A 21921-nucleotide genomic window follows, 5' to 3' on the forward strand; every position below is an offset into this window, starting at 1 on the left:
ATTTTAATCTTTTACATTTTCAAAATAATAAAAATGGAAAAAAACTTTGCATGGTTAGTACCTAGTAGTACCCCCTTCGACAAGTATCACAGCTTGTAAATGCTTTTTATATCCAGCCAAGAGTCTTTCAACTCTTGTTTTAAGGATTTTCATCCATTCTTTCTTGCAAAAGCCTTCCAGTTCTGTGAGATTCCTGGGCTGTCTTGCAAGCACTGCTCTTTTGAGTTCTAACCACAGATTTTCAATGATGTTCAGATTAGGGGACTGTGTGTGCCATAGTAAAAATGTCAGCTTGCACCATTTGATGTAGTCTATTGTGGAATTTGAGGTGTGTTTAGAATCATTATCCATTTGTAGAAACCATCCTCTTTTCAGCTTCAGCTTTTTTTCAGCTGGTGTTATGTTTGCTTCCAGAATGTGCTGGACTATATAATTGAATCCATTCTTCCCTTTACCCCTGAAATGTTCTCTTTGCCATTGGCTGCAACACAACTCCAAAGCATGATCGATCCACCCCCCTGCTTAATGATTGGAGAGGTGTTCTTTTCACGAAATTCTGTGCTCTTTTTTTTTTTCTCTCAAAACATACCTTTGCTCATTGTGGTCAAATTTAACCTCATTGGTCCACAGGACTTGTTTCCAAAATGAATAGGCTTGTTTAGATGTTCCTTTGCAAACTTCTGACGTTGAATTTTGTGGTGAGGACGCAAGAGAGGTTTTCTTCTGATGACTTTTCCATGAAGGCCATATGTGTGCAGGTGTCACTGAACAGTCGAACAATGCACCACAACTTCACAGTCTGCTAAATCTTCCTGAAGGTCTTTTGCAGTCAAGTAGGGAGTGCGTTTTTAGAAATCCTACGAGCAGCTGTCTGAAATTTTTTTGGATCTTCCAGAACTTGTTCCTGTTACTGTAACAGCAATTTTTTTAATTACATTTTGAACTTACGAAATGGGAACCTGAAAACGCTTTGCTATCCTTTCTGGGCCTAAGTGTTAGGCAGCTGCTTAGAAGAACTCATGGCTGCTGTTTTTTGGGACAAGGTTAGAGGACACTGGGTATTTATAAAGCTTTGAAATTTGCATCATTTGGCCTTTTCTAACCATGATTGTGCACATGCCTTGACCCTTGACAGGGTATTTAATGTCTGAAACCTTCATTGTTTTACTCAAAAATTTTACAAAAGCCAAGTTTCATCTTTAACTTTATGCCTTTTGGAGATTATCTTCAACTTGCTTAAGGCTACATTCACACAACCGTATATGCTTTGCGGTCCACAAAACACGGATACCAGCCTTGTGAATGTAGCTGGCCCTATGACAGAAATGCCTATTCTTGTCCGCAATTGCGGACAAGAATAGGACATGCTCTAGCTTTCTTTTTTGAGGGACTGCAGATCTGAACTACGGATGCGGACAGCACTCTGTGTGCTGGCTGCATCTATTGCGGCCCCATTGAAATGAATAGGTCTGCACCCTTTCTGCAAAATTGCGAAACAGATGCGGACCCAAAAATACAGTCGTGTGAATGCACCCTAACTGTTCGCAGTAACAGTAATTTTGACCAGGTGTTTCCACCATGCCGCTGTATATGTGGTTGGAGCCTCAAATGTTTTATTTGAGCAAGGTGTAATAGGTAAAAAAGCACCCCAAATAATGTTACATAATTTTTCCTGTGTACGGCAACACCCCCTATATGGTCACAGACTGCTGTTTGGGCACACTGCAGGGTTCAGAAGTCGCACCATGTGCATTTGAGGCCTAGTTTGATGATTTATACAGCACTTGTCGACAACTGCAGAGGATCTGAGGTGAAAGAAAAAATAAACCCCCAAGAAGAGACCCCATTTTAGAAACCACACCCCTCACAGAATTTACTAATGGGTTTTGTGAGCGTTTTGACCCCACAGGTGTTTTGCAATAATTAATTCCAGTATGGTTATTTACGCAGCTTGTACTGACATCTGTAGATGCTCTGGGGTGATATAATAAATAAACCCCCAAGAAGTGACCCTTGTTATTAAGGGGTGGAGTGAGCATTCTGACGCTGCAGGAATTTTTCAGAAATGAATGCATGATTGACCATGCAAAATTAAAATTGTTGTTGAGTGCCTAATATGTTGTGCCCAGCTGGTGCCATCTGTTCTGCCCAGCTGGTGCCATTGATGAACTCATAGGCAGGTTCTAATTGATACAGAAATGCCATAAATGTGGATGTAAACTGTTGTATGAGCCCATGGCAGGGCTCAGAAAGGAAGGAGTGAAAACTCCCAATAAGTGTCCCAATTTTGGCAACTACACCCCTAAGGTCACTTATCAAGAGGTGGAGTGAGCATTTTGACATCACAGGTATTTTGCCGAAATTACTGAACAGGGTGCTATACAAAATGACAATTGCAACTTTTCCACAGATTTGGCATTTCAGTCCCCACAATGCTGTGCCCAGCTTGTGCCATATGAGATACACCATGCCCTTTAAATTGTTAGGTGGGTTCTATTGGGTAGTGTTTGTTGCATAAAACTCACAATCATTTTCTAATGTTAAATGCATTATAGAGAGTTATAAAAATTACTTATAATTTTTTAATGTTTGTTCAGTTTTATTGAATTGGGGGGGGGGGGGGAATTTAATGGAAAAAAATTAGTTTTGTCTTTTTATTAAGTAATGTCTTTTGGAGGGCAGTCATCTTGTTTTGGGGACTGGATGACAAAAGGAGCTCTCTTTGTCTAAGCTCTCAAGTGCTTCTTTCAGTATTGCCTGTGGTTTCTAATGGTTCCAAGTGTGTTACTGCAGGATGTCTTCAGTTCGTTAGCACTGCCTCCCACTTGTTGGCGTGGACACACATCCTGGCCTGCACTTGACACACAAATATAAAACATCTATTTGTGTCTTACTGATCATATTTTAAAAGGCTTGGTTCAATATATGCAGTCTTGCATACATAAAGTTTTTATTAGCCAAAACTGTAAACTTTCAATTCTAATCATTGTTGTCCTCCATTTAGGGTCTTTAAAAAGTGATATTACAGTATAAACATGAATTACAGACGTGGACAAAATTGTTGGTACCCTTTGGTCAATGAAAGAAAAAGTCACAATGGTCACAGAAATAACTTTAATCTGACAAAAGTAATAATAAATTAAAATTCTATAAATGTTAACCAATGAAAGTCAGACATTGTTTTTCAACCATGCTTCAACAGAATTATGTAAAAAAATAAACTCATGAAACAGGCATGGACAAAAATGATGGTACCCCTAACTTAATATTTTGTTGCGCAACCTTTTGAGGCAATCACTGCAATCAAACGCTTCCTGTAACTGTCAATGAGACATCTGCACCTCTCAGCAGGTATTTTGGCCCACTCCTCATGAGCAAACTGCTCCAGTTGTGTCCGGTTTGAAGGGTGCCTTTTCCAGACTGCATGTTTCAGCTCCTTCCAAAGATGCTCAATAGGATTGAGGTCAGGGCTCATAGAAGGCCACTTTAGAATAGTCCAATTTTTTCCTCTTAGCCATTCTTGGGTGTTTTTAGCGGTGTGTTTTGGGTCATTGTCCTGTTGCAAGACCCATGACCTGCGACTGAGACCAAGCTTTCTGACACTGGCTAGTACATTTCTCTCTAGAATTCCTTGATAGTCTTGAGATTTCATTGTACCCTGCACAGATTCAAGACACCCTGTGCCAGACGCAGCAAAGCAGCCCCAGAACATAACAGAGCCTCCTCCATGTTTCACAGTAGGGACAGTGTTCTTTTCTTGATATGCTTCATTTTTTCGTCTGTGAACATACAGCTGATGTGCCTTGGCAAAAACTTCGATTTTTGTCTCATCTGTCCACAGGACATTCTCCCAGAAGCTTTGTGGCTTGTCAACATGTAGTTTGGCATATTCCAGTCTTGCTTTTTTATGATTCGTTTTCAACAATGGTGTCCTCCTTGGTCGTCTCCCATGTAGTCCACTTTGGCTCAAACAACGACGGATGGTGCGATCTGACACTGATGTTCCTTGAGCATGAAGTTCACCTTGAATCTCTTTAGAAGTCTTTCTAGGCTCTTTTGTTACCATTCGGATTATCCGTCTCTTAGATTTGTCATCAATTTTCCTCCTGCGGCCACGTCCAGGGAGGTTGGCTACAGTCCCATGGATCTTAAACTTATGAATAATATGTGCAACTGTACTCACAGGAACATCTAGTTGCTTGGAGATGGTCTTATAGCCTTTACCTTTAACATGCTTGTCTATAATTTTCTTTCTGATCTCTTGAGACAGCTCTTTCCTTTGCTTCCTCTGGTCCATGTCGAGTGTGGTACACACCATATCACCAAACAACACAGTGATTACCTGGAGCCATATATATAGGCCCAATGGCTGATTACAAGGTTGTAGACACCTGTGATGCTAATTAGTGGACACACCTTGAATTAACATGTCCCTTTGGTCACATTATGTTCTGTGTTTTCTAGGGGTACCATCATTTTTGTCCATGCCTGTTTCATGAGTTTATTTTTTTACATAATTCTGTTGAAGCATGGTTGAAAAACAATGTCTGACTTTCATTGGTTAACATTTATAGAATTTTAATTTATTATTACTTTTGTCAGATTAAAGTTATTTCTGTGACCATTGTGACTTTTTCTTTCATTGACCAAAGGGTACCAACAATTTTGTCCACGTCTGTAAATCATTGTGGTTATTGTATCAGACCTCAGTTTGTTTAATCCTTACCATTGTTTCTCTTTCCACTTGGAAGCAGAATCAACAGCAAATGAATCAGAAAGTGAATGGGAGAGGAGTTACTGGAATGAGAAAATTTCACCAATTCTGCAGGCTCTAGAGGCAGCACACCAAGGTAAGGATGACTTTAATGCCTTTTAGGAGGAGTTTGTATATCCAAGTATTCATTGATTGTAGATCACACAGGTTGTACTAAATTAGATTGTAGATGAGGACATACAGTGTATTGCAGTCTGCAGGGAATTGAATCACACAGGCTGATATGAGCAGAATCTGCAGGGAGAGGAAGGGGGAATTAGACGAGATCTCTCATGGGTTGTAAAAGGGGGAAGCAGTGCAGGAAGTAAGCGGGGCTATATAAGAAATTGGGGGGTACAGATATTTCAATGGGAACCCTATTACAGCTTTATTCACATAAGAATGGTACAGTTATGTCACCCTGATGTAACAGATACCTAAAGGTAAAATGCAACAATATATTGCCTGCAGCTAAATCACTGCATAAGAAGACAGATTTCTTCTTACGTTTTCAGTTAGATATAGCAGACTATTGTCGGGAAGGAAGCATTCCTTCCCGGCAAGTGTCTGCTTGTCAGTAAAGGAGACCACTGCATTTCTATGCAACAATCTCCTCCACAGTATGGGAAGGAGCGTTCTCTAATGCCATCACTTGTCCCCTAAATATTGTGAGGTCCAGGAATGTAATCTGATTCCTCTGAATCTTAGACGTAAAGTACAGTCCCCGATAATTCTTATTGAGGTAGGTGACAAAGTTCTTAAAGTCACCCTCACTCCCTGACCAGAGGATCAGCACGCCGTCGATATAACGTAACCACAACCCTATATGTCGGGTCCATTTGCTTGTTTCCTCCGCAAAGACAACCTCCCGTTCTCACCAGCCCAGGTAGAGATTGGCAAAGGTCGGTGCACAGGGGCTCCCCATTGCCACTCCCCTGAGCTGGTGGTATAGTCGGCGGTCGAACAGGAACGCGTTATGTTCCAAAATGAACTGCAGTAGTTGTAATACAAATTTACCGTGTCGCCACAAATATGTACCTCGCTCCTGTAAGAAGGTCCCCACAGCACCACACCCTTTCAGATGGGGTATGGAGCTGTAGAGTGCCTCCACGTCCAGGCTAGCGAGTAAGGTCTGATCGTCAATCTGGATACCTTCCAATTTGTTGATCACATCCATTGTATCCCTCACATACGACGGAAGGGCCAATACAAAAGGTCGTAAGATTTTGTCCATGTATATACTGATGCCCTCCGTAAGGCTACCAACTCCTGAAACGATATGTCTCCCTTTATGGATTTTGGGGAGGCTGAAAATCGAATTTCGCTTGATTAATGAAATTCTCCACCAGGGCTGACATCAGAATATTCCTCAGTTCCCTCCTAAAATTATCAGTAGGGTTGGTTTCCAACACTCTGTAGCAACTGCTATCATTCAGAATGTTGAGACACATAGCCCTGTATTGTTCCCATCCCATGATTGCGATTTTCCCCCCTTTGTCGGATGGCTTCTTCACAATGAATGGATCACACTCAAGGGATAGCAGGGCATCCATCTCAGAACGAGAGAGATTGGACTTCCCAGTTCTGCATCCCTCTAGAGTCCTTAACTGATTGGTGGTGACTTTTAGGAATATGTCCATAGGCGTATTATTACCCAAGGGTGGATTTTTTGTAGATTGGGGTTTAATGTCAGTGAAAGGCCCTTCGCCCGGGTGGCTCTCACCCTCTTCCAGCAATCCTGCTAGAATGCGTACATCTTGCAACTCATCTGGGTTAATTCCAAGACCCATACATTGTTCTTTGTCGTGTGTGGCAAAAAAAATTCGCCACTTCAACTTTCTTACAAAGAGAGTCAAGTCCTTGACCCACTTGAAGAGGTTGAATTTATTGGTCGGTACAAAGGATAAACCTTCTTTTTAGGACCCGTGTCTCCAGTACATTGAGGGGTCTATCATATAGATTTTTAATTTGCATGTCATCTGAGGGTCTGGTCTCATATGACATTGTACCCCCCCCCCCCATCCCTGACCAACTGGACCCCACGTTGTGACCTGGCACTACTGGTTCTTTCTGTCCCTGAGTGCGTACGTTGTCGGCGGTACCCCTTAAAAACCTCCCCGTTGGCGTGATCATCTTCCTCTGCCGCCCCTGCCCCTAAATCTTCCCCTGGATGTAGAGAATATGGGGAAAGCTGGGGTGGTCTGAGAAGGACCCTCTAGTTCTGTCTCCCATTCAGAAGAGGAGGGTTCAGTTTCACCTTCTATCACCTTTGTTGTTTTGCCCGCAGAGTCCAAAATACATCCCTCCTTAAAATCTGAGGTATCACGTAAATATTGAGTGTGTTTGCGTGTCTTAAGTTGTGACGCAAACCGCTCAATAGTTTGTTGGAGAACTAGTTCCTTGTGGGCAAACTCTGGACTATCGGAGAATTTTTTAATAGCTTCAATCTGTTCATGTAATAGACGGATATTTTTCTCATGAATCACTTTCTCCTCTTCTAGGAGCAATATCATCAGACTTAGTGAGCTATCAATGGATTCTCTCTCCCATTTTTTGTTAAACACTGGTGACTGAACCCTGAGCGTGGGGAGGAATGGGATGCAAAGCCCTCTCGGTACGATCTTATTTTTAATATATGTATCCAGAGTCTGCGTCTCCCACCAACCCCTCACGTGATCCTTGTATGTGTTCGTTAACTGTTTGAAGGAACCAGACAGACTGAGTACTCGCTTCAGGTGGTAGCGCTGATTCAGAGAACACTAGTTTTGCTTCCTCATCTAATTTCTTTGTGGGCCTTTCACTGACCTTAATTCCCAATCTACCAAAAATCCACCCTTGGGTGATAATACGCCTACAGACATATTCATAAAAGTCACCACCGATCAGTTAAGGACTCTAGAGGGACGCAGAACTGGGAAGTCCAATCTCTCTCGTTCTGAGATAGATGCCCTGCTATCACTTGAGCGTGATCCATCCATTGTGATGAAGCAATCCGACAAGGGGGGGAATATCGCAATCATGGGATGGGAACAATACAGGACTATGTGTCTCAACATTCTGAATTATAGCAGTTGCTACAGAGTGTTGGAAACCAACCCTACTGATAATTTTAGGAGGGAACTGAGGAATATTCTGATGTCAGCCCTGGTGGAGAATTTCATTAATCAAGCGGAATTCGATTTTCAGCCTCCCCAAACACTCAGTGGTTCCCTGTTTCTACAGCCTCCCCAAAATCCATAAAGGGATTACTCCCTTGAAAGGGAGATCTATTGTTTCAGGAAGGTATCCAGATTGACGATCAGACCTTGCTCGCTAGCCTGGATGTGGAGGCACTCTACAGCTCCATACCCCATCTGAAAGGGTGTGGTGCTGTGGGGACCTTCTTACAGGAGCGAGGTACATATTTGTGGTGACACGGTGAATTTGTATTACAACTGCTGCAGTTCATTTTGGAACATAACGAGTTCCTGTTTGACCGCCAACTATACCACCAGCTCAGGGGAGTGGCAATGGGGAGCCCCTGTGCACTGACCTTTGCCAATCTCTACCTGGGCTGGTGGGAACGGGAGGTTGTCTTTGCGGAGGAAACAAATGAATGGACCCGACATATAGGGTTGTGGTTAAGTTATATCGACAGCGTGCTGATCCTCTGGTCACGGAGTGAGGGTGACTAAGAACTTTGTCACCTACCTCAATAAGAATGACCGGGGACTGTACTTTACATCTGAGATTCAGAGGAATCGGATTACATTCCTGGACCTCACAAAATTTAGGGATATGGAGGAGAATCTCTGCACACGTCTGTTTCGAAAAACTACGGCCACAAACAGCCTCCTTCAATGGGATAGCTGCCACCCCGGGCCTTGAAAAAAGGTATACCAAAAGGGCAATATTTGAGGTTACGCAGAAATTGCTCTAGGCTCACAGACTTTCAGGCGGCAGCGAGGGACCTCCAAGGTCATTTTGAAAAGGGGGGATACCCATGACAGGTTCTGAAAAGTGCGTACCAGCATTCGCTGGCGGCTAACCGGGATATACTACTGAAGCCACGGGCTAGAGAGGATGAGTCAAATCAAATCCGTATCATTGCCACGTTTGATGAAGCACATCAAAGTGTTTGAGATGTTCTCACTCAGTTCTGGGGTATTCTGAAATCAGACCCAGATCTGGGACATGTGGTGGGGACTACTCCCACTATCACATTCCGCCGTAGCCGTAATTTTGAAGGATAGGCTGGTTCATAGCTTTTTACAAACCCCACAGCCAGTAACGTGGCTTGATCGGCAACCTAGGGGGACCTTTCGCTACAGTGGTTGCGTCGCCTGTGAGGCGTGACACAGAGACAATTCACAATTCTATCCTTTATCAATTGCAGGACAGGCGGGGTCATTTATTTAGCCACGTGCTTGTGCGGTCTTCAATATGTGGGCAAAACGGTACGGGAGTTTAGGCGGAGGATAGATAAGGCACCTCAATGATATCTGCAATGGTGCGGACACTACCTTCGCACGTCATGTTTCCATCAAACATGCTTGCTGGCAATGTGGGGGCCGTCAAGTTCCAGGGTATTTAAGTGGTTAACAGGACTTTAAGAGGTGGAGACCATGATAGGAGACTGTTACAAAAGGAGGCAGAGTGGACATTCAGGCTGCGCACTGTGCGTCCTGAAGGCCTGAATGAACATATATCATACGTCTGTTTTTTGTAACCATACATTGGTCCCCATTACAATACCCTTGGTATTTATATATAAATATACTACGGTTCCAACACACCTAATTGTCCTTCTCCCTGGTTTATGTCTGAAGTGGATGTAGTCATTATTCCGGAGTTTATATGTATGGCTATTACAGCCCATATGGGGTTAATTCTTCTTACAAGGTGCTCTGGTATATGTATATATGGCCGGCGGTATGTGTTATCCATACATGTATTGCTTATGTGCGTATTCTATGTATATAGCACCATTCTCATCTGTCCCATCTGTGATTTTTCCTGACAATTTGTTTAAAAGAATCGCCGATTGTTCCCTGCATAATATCCTTGAGTGTGTTGACACTCCGTGCAGGATCGTGGCGTGGAGAGGGGCGGGTCTCTCACACACCCACCCCACGTGACTCGTCAGCTGCCGCTTGATCTGCCCAGCTATTGGAGGGGTTTTCTCCCTATTTAAACTGTAGAGATTGGCTGCCGTATTACGGCCATCATAGCGCCGAAGCTGTTTCCTCACCACCTGAGGCATATGGCACCTATATGTTTGTTTGTCCTGTACTTGACCTAGCTCCTGATGAGCCTTTATATGGCGAAACTTTTATGGCGTTTAGGGATTATTTATTCACCTGGTGGTCAGTTAATGAGGATCACTCATGTTAAGGTTGATAGTTCCCTTCCCCCTGGCAGTATACAGTCCTAGATATGGTATACCCTCATTTCGTTGATATAGCGCATGTTAGCCTGTGACTAGAGCACGCTACAGTAGTTTTTTCACAGGTGCAATAACCACGTTAGGTTACCATTTTTTACCCAGCATTCATACGTATGTTTTGTCACTAGCTGTTGCAGTAAGTGGTTCCGCACCTTTCGTACAGCCATATGTACTGGTGGGATCTAAATGCATCTTATGAGTGTCTAGTGTCCACATACATTTTTTTGTTTGTATGTAGATTTAGGGACTTGCACACCTCTCCCTATTTTAGTGTATATCTAATAAATTATTTAAGTTTTATCTTATTCACAACGTTTCTTCTAGCTGTGACTCCATTTATAATTGTGAAATGTAAATTTCATAGCAGTGTGTTTTAGAAGGACCACTCTGGGAGACATTATTAATGCTCGGGGACACTAAAAATAGCTATAAAAAATTAATGATTTTTGGTTTTTTTAGCATCCCAACCCCTTCATTGCCCTCTGTACACCACCACAGTGCCCCCATAATCTATAATGGCCCACTCTAGCGTCCCCAGGTTCTGTAATACCACCTATAGTAACCCCAGACATTGGGGGCATATCCTGCACAATAATGAAGTGACCTTTTCAGGAGAGTTTAATGTGACAGTTAGAGGGTTACACCCTTAACCATTACATGATCTCTACTAAAGCCATTTTGGTATTTTAAAATGTGGGATAAGAACCTATTTAATTCCGGTGTAGCTATATGAAGAACCTTGAGGAGGAAGTATAGTCATAAGAAAGTGCTTCCTACAGGAGACAAGTATAGCCAGGTACTTTAAAGGGAAATCACATTTTAAGGGCTCCTGCACACAACTGTATGCGTTTTTGCGGTCCACAAATTGAGGATCCGCAAAACACGGATACCAGCCAAGAGCTTTGGCGCCATTTTCTAACCTGCAGAAATGTCCTATCCTTGTCCCCAATTTTTTTTTGTGGGGCCGCAGAATAGAATTACGGCTGTGAACAACACATAGGTGTGCCGCCCGCATCTTTGGCTGCACCATTGAGATTAATGGGTCCGCATCTGATCTGCAAAAAATGCTCCCATAGAGAGCTCTCTATCCTCACTGCGGGAGACAGAATGGAGTTGATTGGTGGTGGTCTCCGTACTCTGACCCCCACCAATCAAAACCATTGATATGTTGTTATGACATATCAAAAGTATTTTCGAGGTACAGAGATAGAGTAACATACAGTAAAAATGTATTTAATATAAGTATTTCACATGGAGGGTCACAGGCAGCACGGTGTCAATAGGGTTTTTCTAAATCTCCTTCACTAGAATCTTGTTTCTGCAGACACATCTGGTTCTGGAAACCAGTGGCATCAAACCCACCACATCAGACACTTTGCAGATTTACATGTTGCCTAGAATTGATTTCTAGCTCTGTTTATGGCTCAGGTCCACATTCATATTTTAAGCAGTTTTTGAAGCTAAAGCCAGGAGTGAATTTATAATGAGAAGACCGATTTACTAAGACTGGCGCTTTCTGTCACTTTCAATAAAAAGTCTGGTCATCTACCAAATGTATTAAGAGACTAACACCTTGTAATAAGTGTATTGCATCTTTGGGCTGAAATGTATGCTACCTATGGGCTGGCATAGATTTCAGGTATAATTTACACCAGTTTTCGTATGTAAATTATGATAAATGTGCCGGATGGATGCACATAATGTGTTGTGTTGTGTCCTACCCCCTCCTGCCCGCTTCATAACACTAGAATACAGCTTGATACATTTCGTGTCCCCCCCCCCCCCCCCCTTTCCTTTATATGTGGCCTATGTTCATGATACAATCCTGACTTTGACTTCAAAACCTGCATAAAAAATTCAATCATTTCATATTGATAAATTGCAGGGATTGGTGTAAGATCAGCACTTGTAAAGGGGTTGTGCCATTAACTACTTTTCACTCTAAAGTGTATTTTCACCAGTTACTGTAGCTCTCATTCCTTCTTGGATTTATTTTTTCAAATTTACCTCATTTGCAGTTTTCTCTTATCCCCCAACTTTGGACCCTACTTTCTGGTTAGTCATGTGACTGGTGTGCCTTCATACCTTAGGGCAGTAAGATGTGTCCAGACACCAGCAGATCATGTGACACTAACTGCACCCCTTGTCCTAACTAATGAGGCTTCCTACATCCTACATTATAAGGCTCCAATGTAGGACGTAACCAACAGTGATGGCCAGTTCGCAGTGTTCGCCAGCGAATACATGCGGGCTGCCATCTTTAGTAAGGTAGTAAGCCCTTACCTGTGCCTGTGCTGGCAGCCGGTCTGAAATCAAACGCAGTCACAGGGAGCAGGCAATTCCGAGAACAGCCGCCGGGGGCCTTCATCGGGCTGTTCTCGGAACAGCCGGCTCCCGGTGACTGAGTTTAATTTCAGACCGTCTCCTGGCACAGGCACACGTAAGGGCTTGCCTGTGCATGGCCGGACGGGTGAGTCTACCGTACTAAAGATGGCAGCCCGCATGTGTTCTCTGGCGAACACTGCAAACTGGCCATCACTGGTAACCAACAGCAGCTGAAAATCGAAACTGATTTGCCACAGGGTGCATTGGTAGGCTAATAACATCAAAAACCTTTTACAAGGGCTAAGAGAGTGGGCAATAATCGAGAACGAACGTTCCTATGGACATCTGTTCCTGATCATTGCCCGCTCGTTACATGCAGCAATTATAGGGACCGAATGAGTCTGATCAATCGTTAATACAATCTTTCAGTTGTCTGGATCCTGCATGATCATTTATCTGGAATGAGCGATAGTAACAATGCTCATCCTCAATATTACCTGTGCCTGTTCAAAAGGAGCTTTAGAAAGACACATGACATCTGAGATACTCCCTCATTACCCCGCCAGCTCTGTGGAGCGTATGCTGACTGATAAAGAACCTGCATATGTAAAACAAGTTGCAGTATGTAGTAGGTGCAGCCTTCATTAATATCAATCCGGTCCAGTTTGTTTTTAACGAGAAATGAAACATTATCAGATCTAGGCAATGTGAGCGTTCCTTAGATTTTATTACCTTCTGTTAATGTTCGGCTAATGTTCTCCTTCGGCTTGGGTACTGTTCATTTTACAGTTCTAGGAGTTTCCTATTCTTTTATGTATTACGTTGCAGTATGAGAATTGGAAAAATGCCTGTAGATATGTAACGGAGAACTCCGATGTCTGGTATTGATTATATGATAGGAAGGCTTGGCTTTAGAAGATGTATTTATGCTGGAAAAAAGAAATGTTAACGAAGGATTAGAATTCCTAGAAATTAACAGATCATGTAGTTTACAGTTCTTGCTTTTTTAGAATAAAGAAGATTTTAGCCCCAAATTGCTATTGGAGGCTCAGTAGGTGTGTGATAGCCTAAGCCATGCCTATAGGCACAAAGGAAGGGTGGCTGTGGTACTAGTATACATTGAGAGCTTCAGTCCGTTTACCTGTTGTGTTATATCATATGACAGGCACATGAGTTTATTACCAGCCCAATTTAAAGGCTCCTTTCTTACATGTGAATGCCTAAAATATTATATGTTATTATATTATAGTTACATTTTACTTCTCCTAAACCACTTGCCCATATTTCATGAGCTTATTCTGGTTCTTCTTCCTCTGATAGATGCAAACCATGAAGACCTGTGCAGCTTGTGCGTCAAGTTGTGGAAGACCTTGGATGATGGCAGCATGTTAGGAAAGAGATGCAAAAGGCGATCTCACATCTTGAAGACTTTGTACAAGTTGGTTGATGTTGGTTCAGATAGACTTGGCCTTACCTTGGCTAAGTTAATTTTAGAGGTAAGCATACAAGCTTTCAGCTCCTTGAAGTATCTGAAACTATTTTGTGAATAGGCAAATTTTTGGATGCGTTACAAAAGTTAAGGTTTAATAGAAAATTCTCCAGTTAAAAAAAACGTCATATTCTTTGTGTGCTTTCATACCGTTCAGATCAATTAATGTGTTGGAAGTTAATTAGGGAACAGCAAAACCTACACAGTTAGTATAATATGCCAGTCACTACCAAGCTGTATCGTAAGTGTGAACAAGGCCTTAGTCTTCTTCTGTTTGTTCCCAATAATAATAATAATATCCCTGTTTGGAGCAGTATTTCTATGCATTGTCATACATGGATATATCCCCCCTGACAGTAAGTCAGTTAAAACGTAGATCATATGCATCACTCAGCAAAACAAACATACTTTTTGTGGAGCTTTTATCATCAGAAGTTATTACTGTGAATATAAACTTTTATTCTACCAGTTTCTGTTCCTTCAAGAGGCTGTGTCACTAAATATACTCTATGTTTTTCAAACCAGCACCTTGATCTGAATACTTTTGTAATTGCATGTAATTACAAATTTAGTATAGCCACTGATTCATGAAAATGTATCTGTATAGCGCCACTTGCTGTTTTGTTTTGTCCATCTCACTGAGCTGGTCGAACGCGCTCAGTTTAAATTTTCAACTGCTACCAGCCATATGTTCTGTTAGAAGCTGTTACAGGGAGAGAGCTGCAGCAGAAAGGACACACTCCCTGAGCTGCTAGCATGAAGATAATCTAGCAGAGCAATTGGACACAGTGGAGGAGCTTTAAAGCAGCTAAATGCAGAGCGCAGAGTGCAATTCATAGTAAAGCTTCACCTTCAGTGCACTTTAGGAGCAGTACCAGGAAGAATAAATGTTCATATTCGCACCTCTCCTGATAATAAAAGCTATGCAAAATGTCTGCTGATCCTGCTCTTCCCTAGGTAGTGCTGTCAGTAGATTTTTATGGTCAGATCTGCTGACAGACTCCCTTTAAATGTTATTTAAATTTACCACATTGAAGTAACTTTAACTCTATAGGGCTAGGCATGTTAATATATCACATGCTTGCCTATTGACTGTATTAGGCACTCTGTATTACTATATTTCTCTTGCAGAAAAGTGAACCTGGTGGCAGCTTTCCCCCACTAAGCTGATCACCCAGCAAGCTTCCTGAAATGACACATGAAGTTTTTAGAGAGTTTTTAGTGCTGTTTTGATGTTTGTTTGTGTTTTGCCAAAACCGGGAGTATAATCAGATGGAATGGGGATTAAAGGAAACACTGACACTTTTCCACCTGCTATATCTGGCTTTGGCTCAGAAAACCTACATGAGAAATCAAATGTGTTTTTGTAAGGGTTATCCTGGCTTCTGAAATTGATGGCCTGTCCTTAGAATAATAAATTAGTGGTGGTCGGACTCGGCAGTATGAACATTGTCCAGACCAATGTAAGCAATAAAGAAGCTACAGCGCTCACCCAAGCACCATAACAGTATTAGTAAATGTGGGCCATTGTGGAAGGCTATCCGTTTACAAACTCTGGTAGTCTATTCCGGCAGAGAACCTGAGACTGCTGCGCCCTGCTGGATTCCTATTGACTATAATGGGATCCGGTGGGGATCTGGCCTCCTTCTGACATAAATGCCGGTTTTCGGCTGGACAAAAACTACTGCATGCAGGACTTTTTGTCCGGCTGAAAGCTGACATTTATGCCGGAAAGCAGCCAAATCCTCCCCGGATTTCATTATAGTCAATGGGGATCCAGCGGAGATCAACCGTGTCTGGCTATGCCAGTTACTGTGAATTCCAGTAGTCTGTTCCCTGCCAGAACAGACTACCGAAGGTTAAAACCAGATACGTGAACATAGACTAACTTATAAAATTGTCTCAAGATAAGTTTATTATCTAGTAAGGAGTCAGTCAGTACAACAAAAGCTGATTAGTCATTGGCTTCACACGTATACATTTCTGATGCTTTTGCTTATTCTGATTTTAACTTTTTGTTTCTTTTGGCCCAGCTGAGAGTAAGTGGCAAAAACCTCTTAAACATCTGCAAACTTGTATTTAAAATAAGCAGAAGTGAGAACAATGATTGCCTCTTCCAAAGTGATAACATGATGGGTGAGATCATTTATTCCTGTTTTATGCTTCTCTATTTTCCACAGAAATGCTAGCATGGCAGTGTTTTTTTTTAACATTGTATGATATAGCCTTTGTCACATTTTTATATGTGAACATCTTGCTTATTAGAGCATTGGGATGTAACCTTTTACCTGATTAAAGAAAATGAATATGCCATTGTAGAACCAAGATCAAAGCCAGCAATGCACACACAGTTCTATTACTGGCCCCAAGCTGAATCAAGCCAACCGAATTAACATGAGTATTAATACTAATTATGTGATAAAAACATAACAGTACTCCAGGCACATGCTTTCACTTGTTTGTGATAAAATATGTAACAGATAGGAGGAGAGGGGATTTATTAAAAGTGTTTTGCCAGTTTGCGGCTTTTCTCATAGCAGGCATAGATTTGAATTTGTGTCTTCAGGACAGCCCAATTTTCTTCAAATGTATTAATAGGCATGCAAAGCTTAATAAATTTGGGGCATTTTACTGCAACATACCAGTTTAAGACTAGCATATGAAACAGCACTCTATGGCATTGCGGAACATAGCTGAGTACAGCACTCAGGTCGGGTATGCACACTGCCACTCCATTCATCTCTATTGGACCTGCCAAAGTGCTGTACTCAGCTATGTTGGGGCCCCGCTCTCATAATTGTTGGGGATCCCAGCATTAAGACCCCTACTGATATAACCGTTATCAATAAGCACTACAAAAAGTCTAAGGAGGGAATGTATCATTCTGGCATAATAAAGTCGCAAATTTTTGCTTAAAGGGGTTGTCCGGGTTCAGAGCTGAACCCGGACATACCCTTATTTTCACCCCGGCAGCCCCCCTAAGCCTAGCATCGGAGCATCTCATGCTCCGATGCGCTCCAGTGCCCTGCGCTAGATCGCGCAGGGCACAGGCTCTTTTGTTTTTAATAACACACTGCCGGGCGGTAACTTCCGCCCAGCAGTGTGTTCGGTGACATCACCGGCTCTGAGGGGCGGGCTTTAGCTCTGCCCTAGCCGTTTTACTGGCTAGGGCAGAGCCAAATCCCGCCCATCAGTGCCGGTGACGTCACCGGGGTTCCTGTGAGCCCCATGGAGAGCCCGGTACGTCACCGGAACTCTGAAAAATGCCTTTGCCCTGGGCGATTTAGCGCAGGGCAAAGGAGAGCATCGGAGCATGAACTGCTCCGATGCTCATGTCAGGGGGGCTGCCGGGGTGAAAATGGAGGGCTGTCCAGGTTCAGCTCTGAACCTGGACAACCCCTTTAAGTGCCATTTTTCTCCCAAATGTGCAAATTTTTAACTATGTCTGCAACCCTCACCACTTTTACAAGTGGACGGGAGGAGTTGGCGACTCTATACCAACTTCCTAGCTGGAGTAGATTTAAGACAACCCCTTTAAGACTGGTATATAAAACACCAGTGTTGATACTCCTTCACCCCCCCCTCCCAAAGTATGGCCCCAGCCTAAACTGGATACAAGTAGAAAGCATTTTATGTAGCATAACCCATATTTATTTATGCATGTTTATGTATAAAGATATAGATTGATTCAAGTTTGGGCACATTTACATCGGGGTTTGGAATCTGGCAGGCTCTTCCAGCAGAGGAACAGCCTGCCGGAGTTCACCGTATCTGGCATACCCGGATAGTGCCGAGAACCACCGGATCCCCATTGACTGTGATGAGATCTTGCTGCTTTCTGGTTTTGGCCAGACAAATACAGCTACATACACGGGGGCGGATTGGCCATAGACCTTACAGGGAAATCTCCCGATGGGCCGCCTGAGCCATCCTCACGGCCGGCAACTGAAAGTTTTTGGGGATGTATTTTGTGTTCGTGGGGGCAATATTTTGTGATGGACTGTGGTATTCGGCTCTGTTAGGGCGGTATTGCTGGCCCTGCCTACTTGTGTTGGCCCTGCCTTCCATTAATTTGAACCCGACTACAAAATGGGGCCACTTTTAGTAATTTTTCCAGGGCCACTTTAAATTTCCAATCCGCCCCTGTACATACAGCGTTTTTTGTCTAGCCGACAGTCAGCATTTATGCCACAAAAGGCTGCTGGATCTTCTAATGCTGGTGTAAACCTAGTGTTATCAGAGTCTTTCCAGCCGTCTATTAAACCATAGCAGATATGTATGTATTGCAATGCATGAATAAATATGTTTTCATGCTTTATAAGCTGCTTCATGCCTGTATTTCGTGCAGGTGTGCTGCTAGAGGTCCTGCAGAATGAAGATGCACAAGCGAACAGTGAGGCCTTCTTGTATTGTTTGGGGACGATCAAATTCCTGTCTGGGAATACAGTGCTGCTCCATGAATTACTCAAAAAACAAGCAGTGGAAATACTAGTAGAGTTAATGAAGCAGATCATCCAATTCAACGCCGTTCCGAAAAATACTTCTTCAGATATGAGCCATCTGCTAGTTCAGGTCTGTTCTCTCTTAAACATTACTACCTTGGCTTGATAGTCTTCATATCAGCCTACTATTGTGTACGTGTTTATGGGAACCTAGATAATTACTGTGTTATTAGTGCGTCTTCCAAGGTGATCTTGGAGGCAAATGTTTGAATTACAAGCTGATTTTGACTTAAAAGCAGACTCCCATAAATGAGAAGCAGTTTTGAGATGTTTTTTAAGGGCCTGTTCACAGGAAATTACCAGCGGAACTTTGGTGCAGACACCAGGCCAAAATTCTGCCAGCGGCTGGGGGTGTTTGCCTCCCATTGTTTTGGGCCAGCAGTTTAAAGCCGCAACCATGCCAAGAAGGGATATGATCCATGTTGTGGTGCTGTCCGTTCAATGGAGTTAAGCTGCGGATCTGCAGCCTCTAAAGTGAACAACAGTTTTGAAATTTGTCGCGTGAATGCGCCCTTAAAATCGAAAAAGTGTCAAAATCTGGTGGAAAAAAAACTGTGACAGATCAGTAGGCTGAGCCACTGTGATAAATTTGGCACGATATTATATTAGACAGGATTAGTAAATCTGCCCCAATGTTCCTGTTATAAAAAAACAACAACATTTATTTTACCTTCACTCAGCTGACCGCAACACTAAGGAACCTCGCTGATCTTGCCCAATCACGTCCAAAGTTTCTTGCAACTAATGCTTTCATGGAGTTGTGCGTCCTGTTGGAGCATTATTTACATGATAAAGATATATGCACCAATGTTTCACGGATACTAAGGTATGTATCTTTACTTCTCATAATTGCAACATACACTGCCTGTCTAAAATAAAAGTCGCCACCTGGATTTAACTAGGCAAATAGTTATGAGCCTCCTATTGGATAATTACTGCATGGGCGATTACCTTTCAGCTGGCAACAAGTTATTTAACCCCAACTGGTGCAATGAGTTGCTTCTCATTTCTTAACCACTTAAGGACCACAAGTTTATACCCCCCTAGTGACCAGGCCCTTTTTTACAAATCGGCACTCCACAACTTTAGCGGTTTATTGCTCGGTCATGCAACTTACCACCCAAATAAATTTTACCTCCTTTTCTTCTCACTAATAGAGCTTTCATTTGGTGGTATTTCATTGCTGCTGACATTTTTACTTTTTTTGTTATTAATCGAAATTTAACGATTTTTTTGCAAAAAAAATAACATTTTTCACTTTCAGTTGTAAAATTTTGCAAAAATAAAACGACATCCATATATAAATTTTTCGCTAAATTTATTGTTCTACATGTCTTTGATTTAAAAAAAATGTTTGGGTAAAAAAAAAATGGTTTGGGTAAAAGTTATAGCGTTTACAAACTATGGTACAAAAATGTGAATTTCCGCTTTTTGAAGCAGCTCTGACTTTCTGAGCACCTGTCATGTTTCCTGAGGTTCTACAATGCCCAGACAGTAGAAACCCCCCACAAATGACCCCATTTCGGAAAGTAGACACCCTAAGGTATTCGCTGATGGGCATAGTGAGTTCATAGAACTTTTTATTTTTTGTCACAAGTTAGCGGAAAATGATGATTTATTTTTATTTTTATTGTTTTCTTACAAAGTCTCATATTCCACTAACTTGTGACAAAAAATAAAAACTTCCATGAACTCACTATGCCCATCACGAAATACCTTGGGGTGTCTTCTTTCCAAAATGGGGTCACTTGTGGGGAAGTTATACTGCCCTGGCATTCTAGGGCCCCTAATGTGTGGTTAGTAGTTTGAAATCAAAATGTGTAAAAAATGGCCTGTGAAATCCGAAAGGTGCTCTTTGGAATGTGTGCCCCTTTGCCCACCTAGGCGGCAAAAAAGTGACACACATCTGGTATCACCGTACTCAGGAGAAGTTGGGGAATGTGTTTTGGGGTGTCATTTTACATATACCCATGCTGGGTGAGAGAAATATCTTGGCAGAAGACAACTTTTCCCATTTTTTTATACAAAGTTGGCATTTGACCAAGATATTTATCTCACCCAGCATGGGTATATGTAAAATGACACCCCAAAACACATTGCCCAACTTCTCCCGAGTACGGCGATACTAGATGTGTGACACTTTTTTGCAGCCTAGGTGGGCAAAGGGGCACACATTCCAAAGAGCACCTTTAGGATTTCACCGGCCATTTTTTACAGATTTTGATTTCAAACTACTTCGCACACATTAGGGCCCCTAAATTGCCAGGGCAGTATAACTACCCCACAAGTGACCCCATTTTGGAAAGAAGACACCCCAAGGTATTCCGTGAGGGGCATGGCAAGTTCCTGGAATTTTTTATTTTTTGTCACAAGTTAGTGGAATATGAGACTTTGTAAGAAAAAAAAAAAAATCATCATTTTCTGCTAACTTGTGACAAAAAATAAAAAATTATAGGAACTCGCCATGCCCCTCACGGAATACCTTGGGGTGTCTTCTTTCCAAAATGGGGTCACTTGTGGGGTAGTTATACTGCCCTGGCATTCTAGGGGCCCTAATGTGTGGTAAGTAGTTTGAAATCAAAATGTGTAAAAAATTACCTGTGAAATCCGAAAGGTGCACTTTGGAATATGTGCCCCTTTGCCCACCTAGGCGGCAAAAAAGTGACACACATCTGGTATCGCCGTACTCAGGAGAAGTTGGGGAATGTGTTTTGGGGTGTCATTTTACATATACCCATGCTGGGTGAGAGAAATATCTCTGCAAAAGACAACTTTTCCCATTTTTTTATACAAAGTTGGCATTTGACCAAGATATTTTTCTCACCCAGCATGGGTATATGTAAAATGACACCCCAAAACACATTCCCCAGCTTCTCCTGAGTACGGCGATACCAGATGTGTGACACTCTTTTGCAGCCTAGATGCGCAAAGGGGCCCAAATTCCTTTTAGGGGGGCATTTTTAGACATTTGGATCCCAGACTTCTTCTCACGGTTTCAGGCCCCTAAAATGCCAGGGCAGTATAAATACCCCACATGTGACCCCATTTTGGAAAGAAGACACCCCAAGGTATTCAATGAGGGGCCTGGCGAGTTCATAGAATTTTTATTTTCTCGCCCATTTTCCTTGGGGGACACAGACCTTGGGTATAGCTCAGCTCCCTAGGAGGCGTGACACTAAGTAAAACTGTTAAGCCCCTCCTCCATCAGCTATACCCTCAGCCTGGAGATAGAGGCTACCAGTTTTAGCTTAGTGTCCAAGGAGGCAAGACACTCCCTGCTACTGCAGGGCTGTTTTCTCCTTGTTGTAATTTTATTTTATTTTTGTTTTTTCCTAGAGATACCAGAGACGCATTGGGCCTCTCTGCTCTCCCGGGGTGAGCTGCGCCAGTGCCAACTTATCTGCACTGCTGCCTCCCCCACAGAAGC

At 42.5% G+C, this 21921-nt stretch overlaps 1 protein-coding gene across 2 annotated transcripts in view; it reads left to right on the plus strand.

Moving 5' to 3' along the window:
• The window catches only part of ARMC2 (armadillo repeat containing 2), a 97702-nt gene that overhangs the window by 40191 nt on the left and 35590 nt on the right, over positions 1–21921 (plus strand). Inside the window, exons 7-11 of one of the 2 annotated variants that reach the window (XM_044291401.1) lie at positions 4752–4850; positions 13824–13999; positions 16026–16128; positions 18341–18564; positions 19175–19320. In XM_044291401.1, coding sequence (XP_044147336.1) covers positions 4752–4850; positions 13824–13999; positions 16026–16128; positions 18341–18564; positions 19175–19320 — 748 coding nt within the window. The remainder of the gene's footprint in view (positions 1–4751; positions 4851–13823; positions 14000–16025; positions 16129–18340; positions 18565–19174; positions 19321–21921) is intronic. The other variant, XM_044291402.1, reaches the window with a different exon arrangement.

The sequence above is a fragment of the Bufo gargarizans genome, chromosome 4 (genome assembly GCF_014858855.1).
Source record: "Bufo gargarizans isolate SCDJY-AF-19 chromosome 4, ASM1485885v1, whole genome shotgun sequence".
NCBI lineage: Eukaryota > Metazoa > Chordata > Amphibia > Anura > Bufonidae > Bufo > Bufo gargarizans.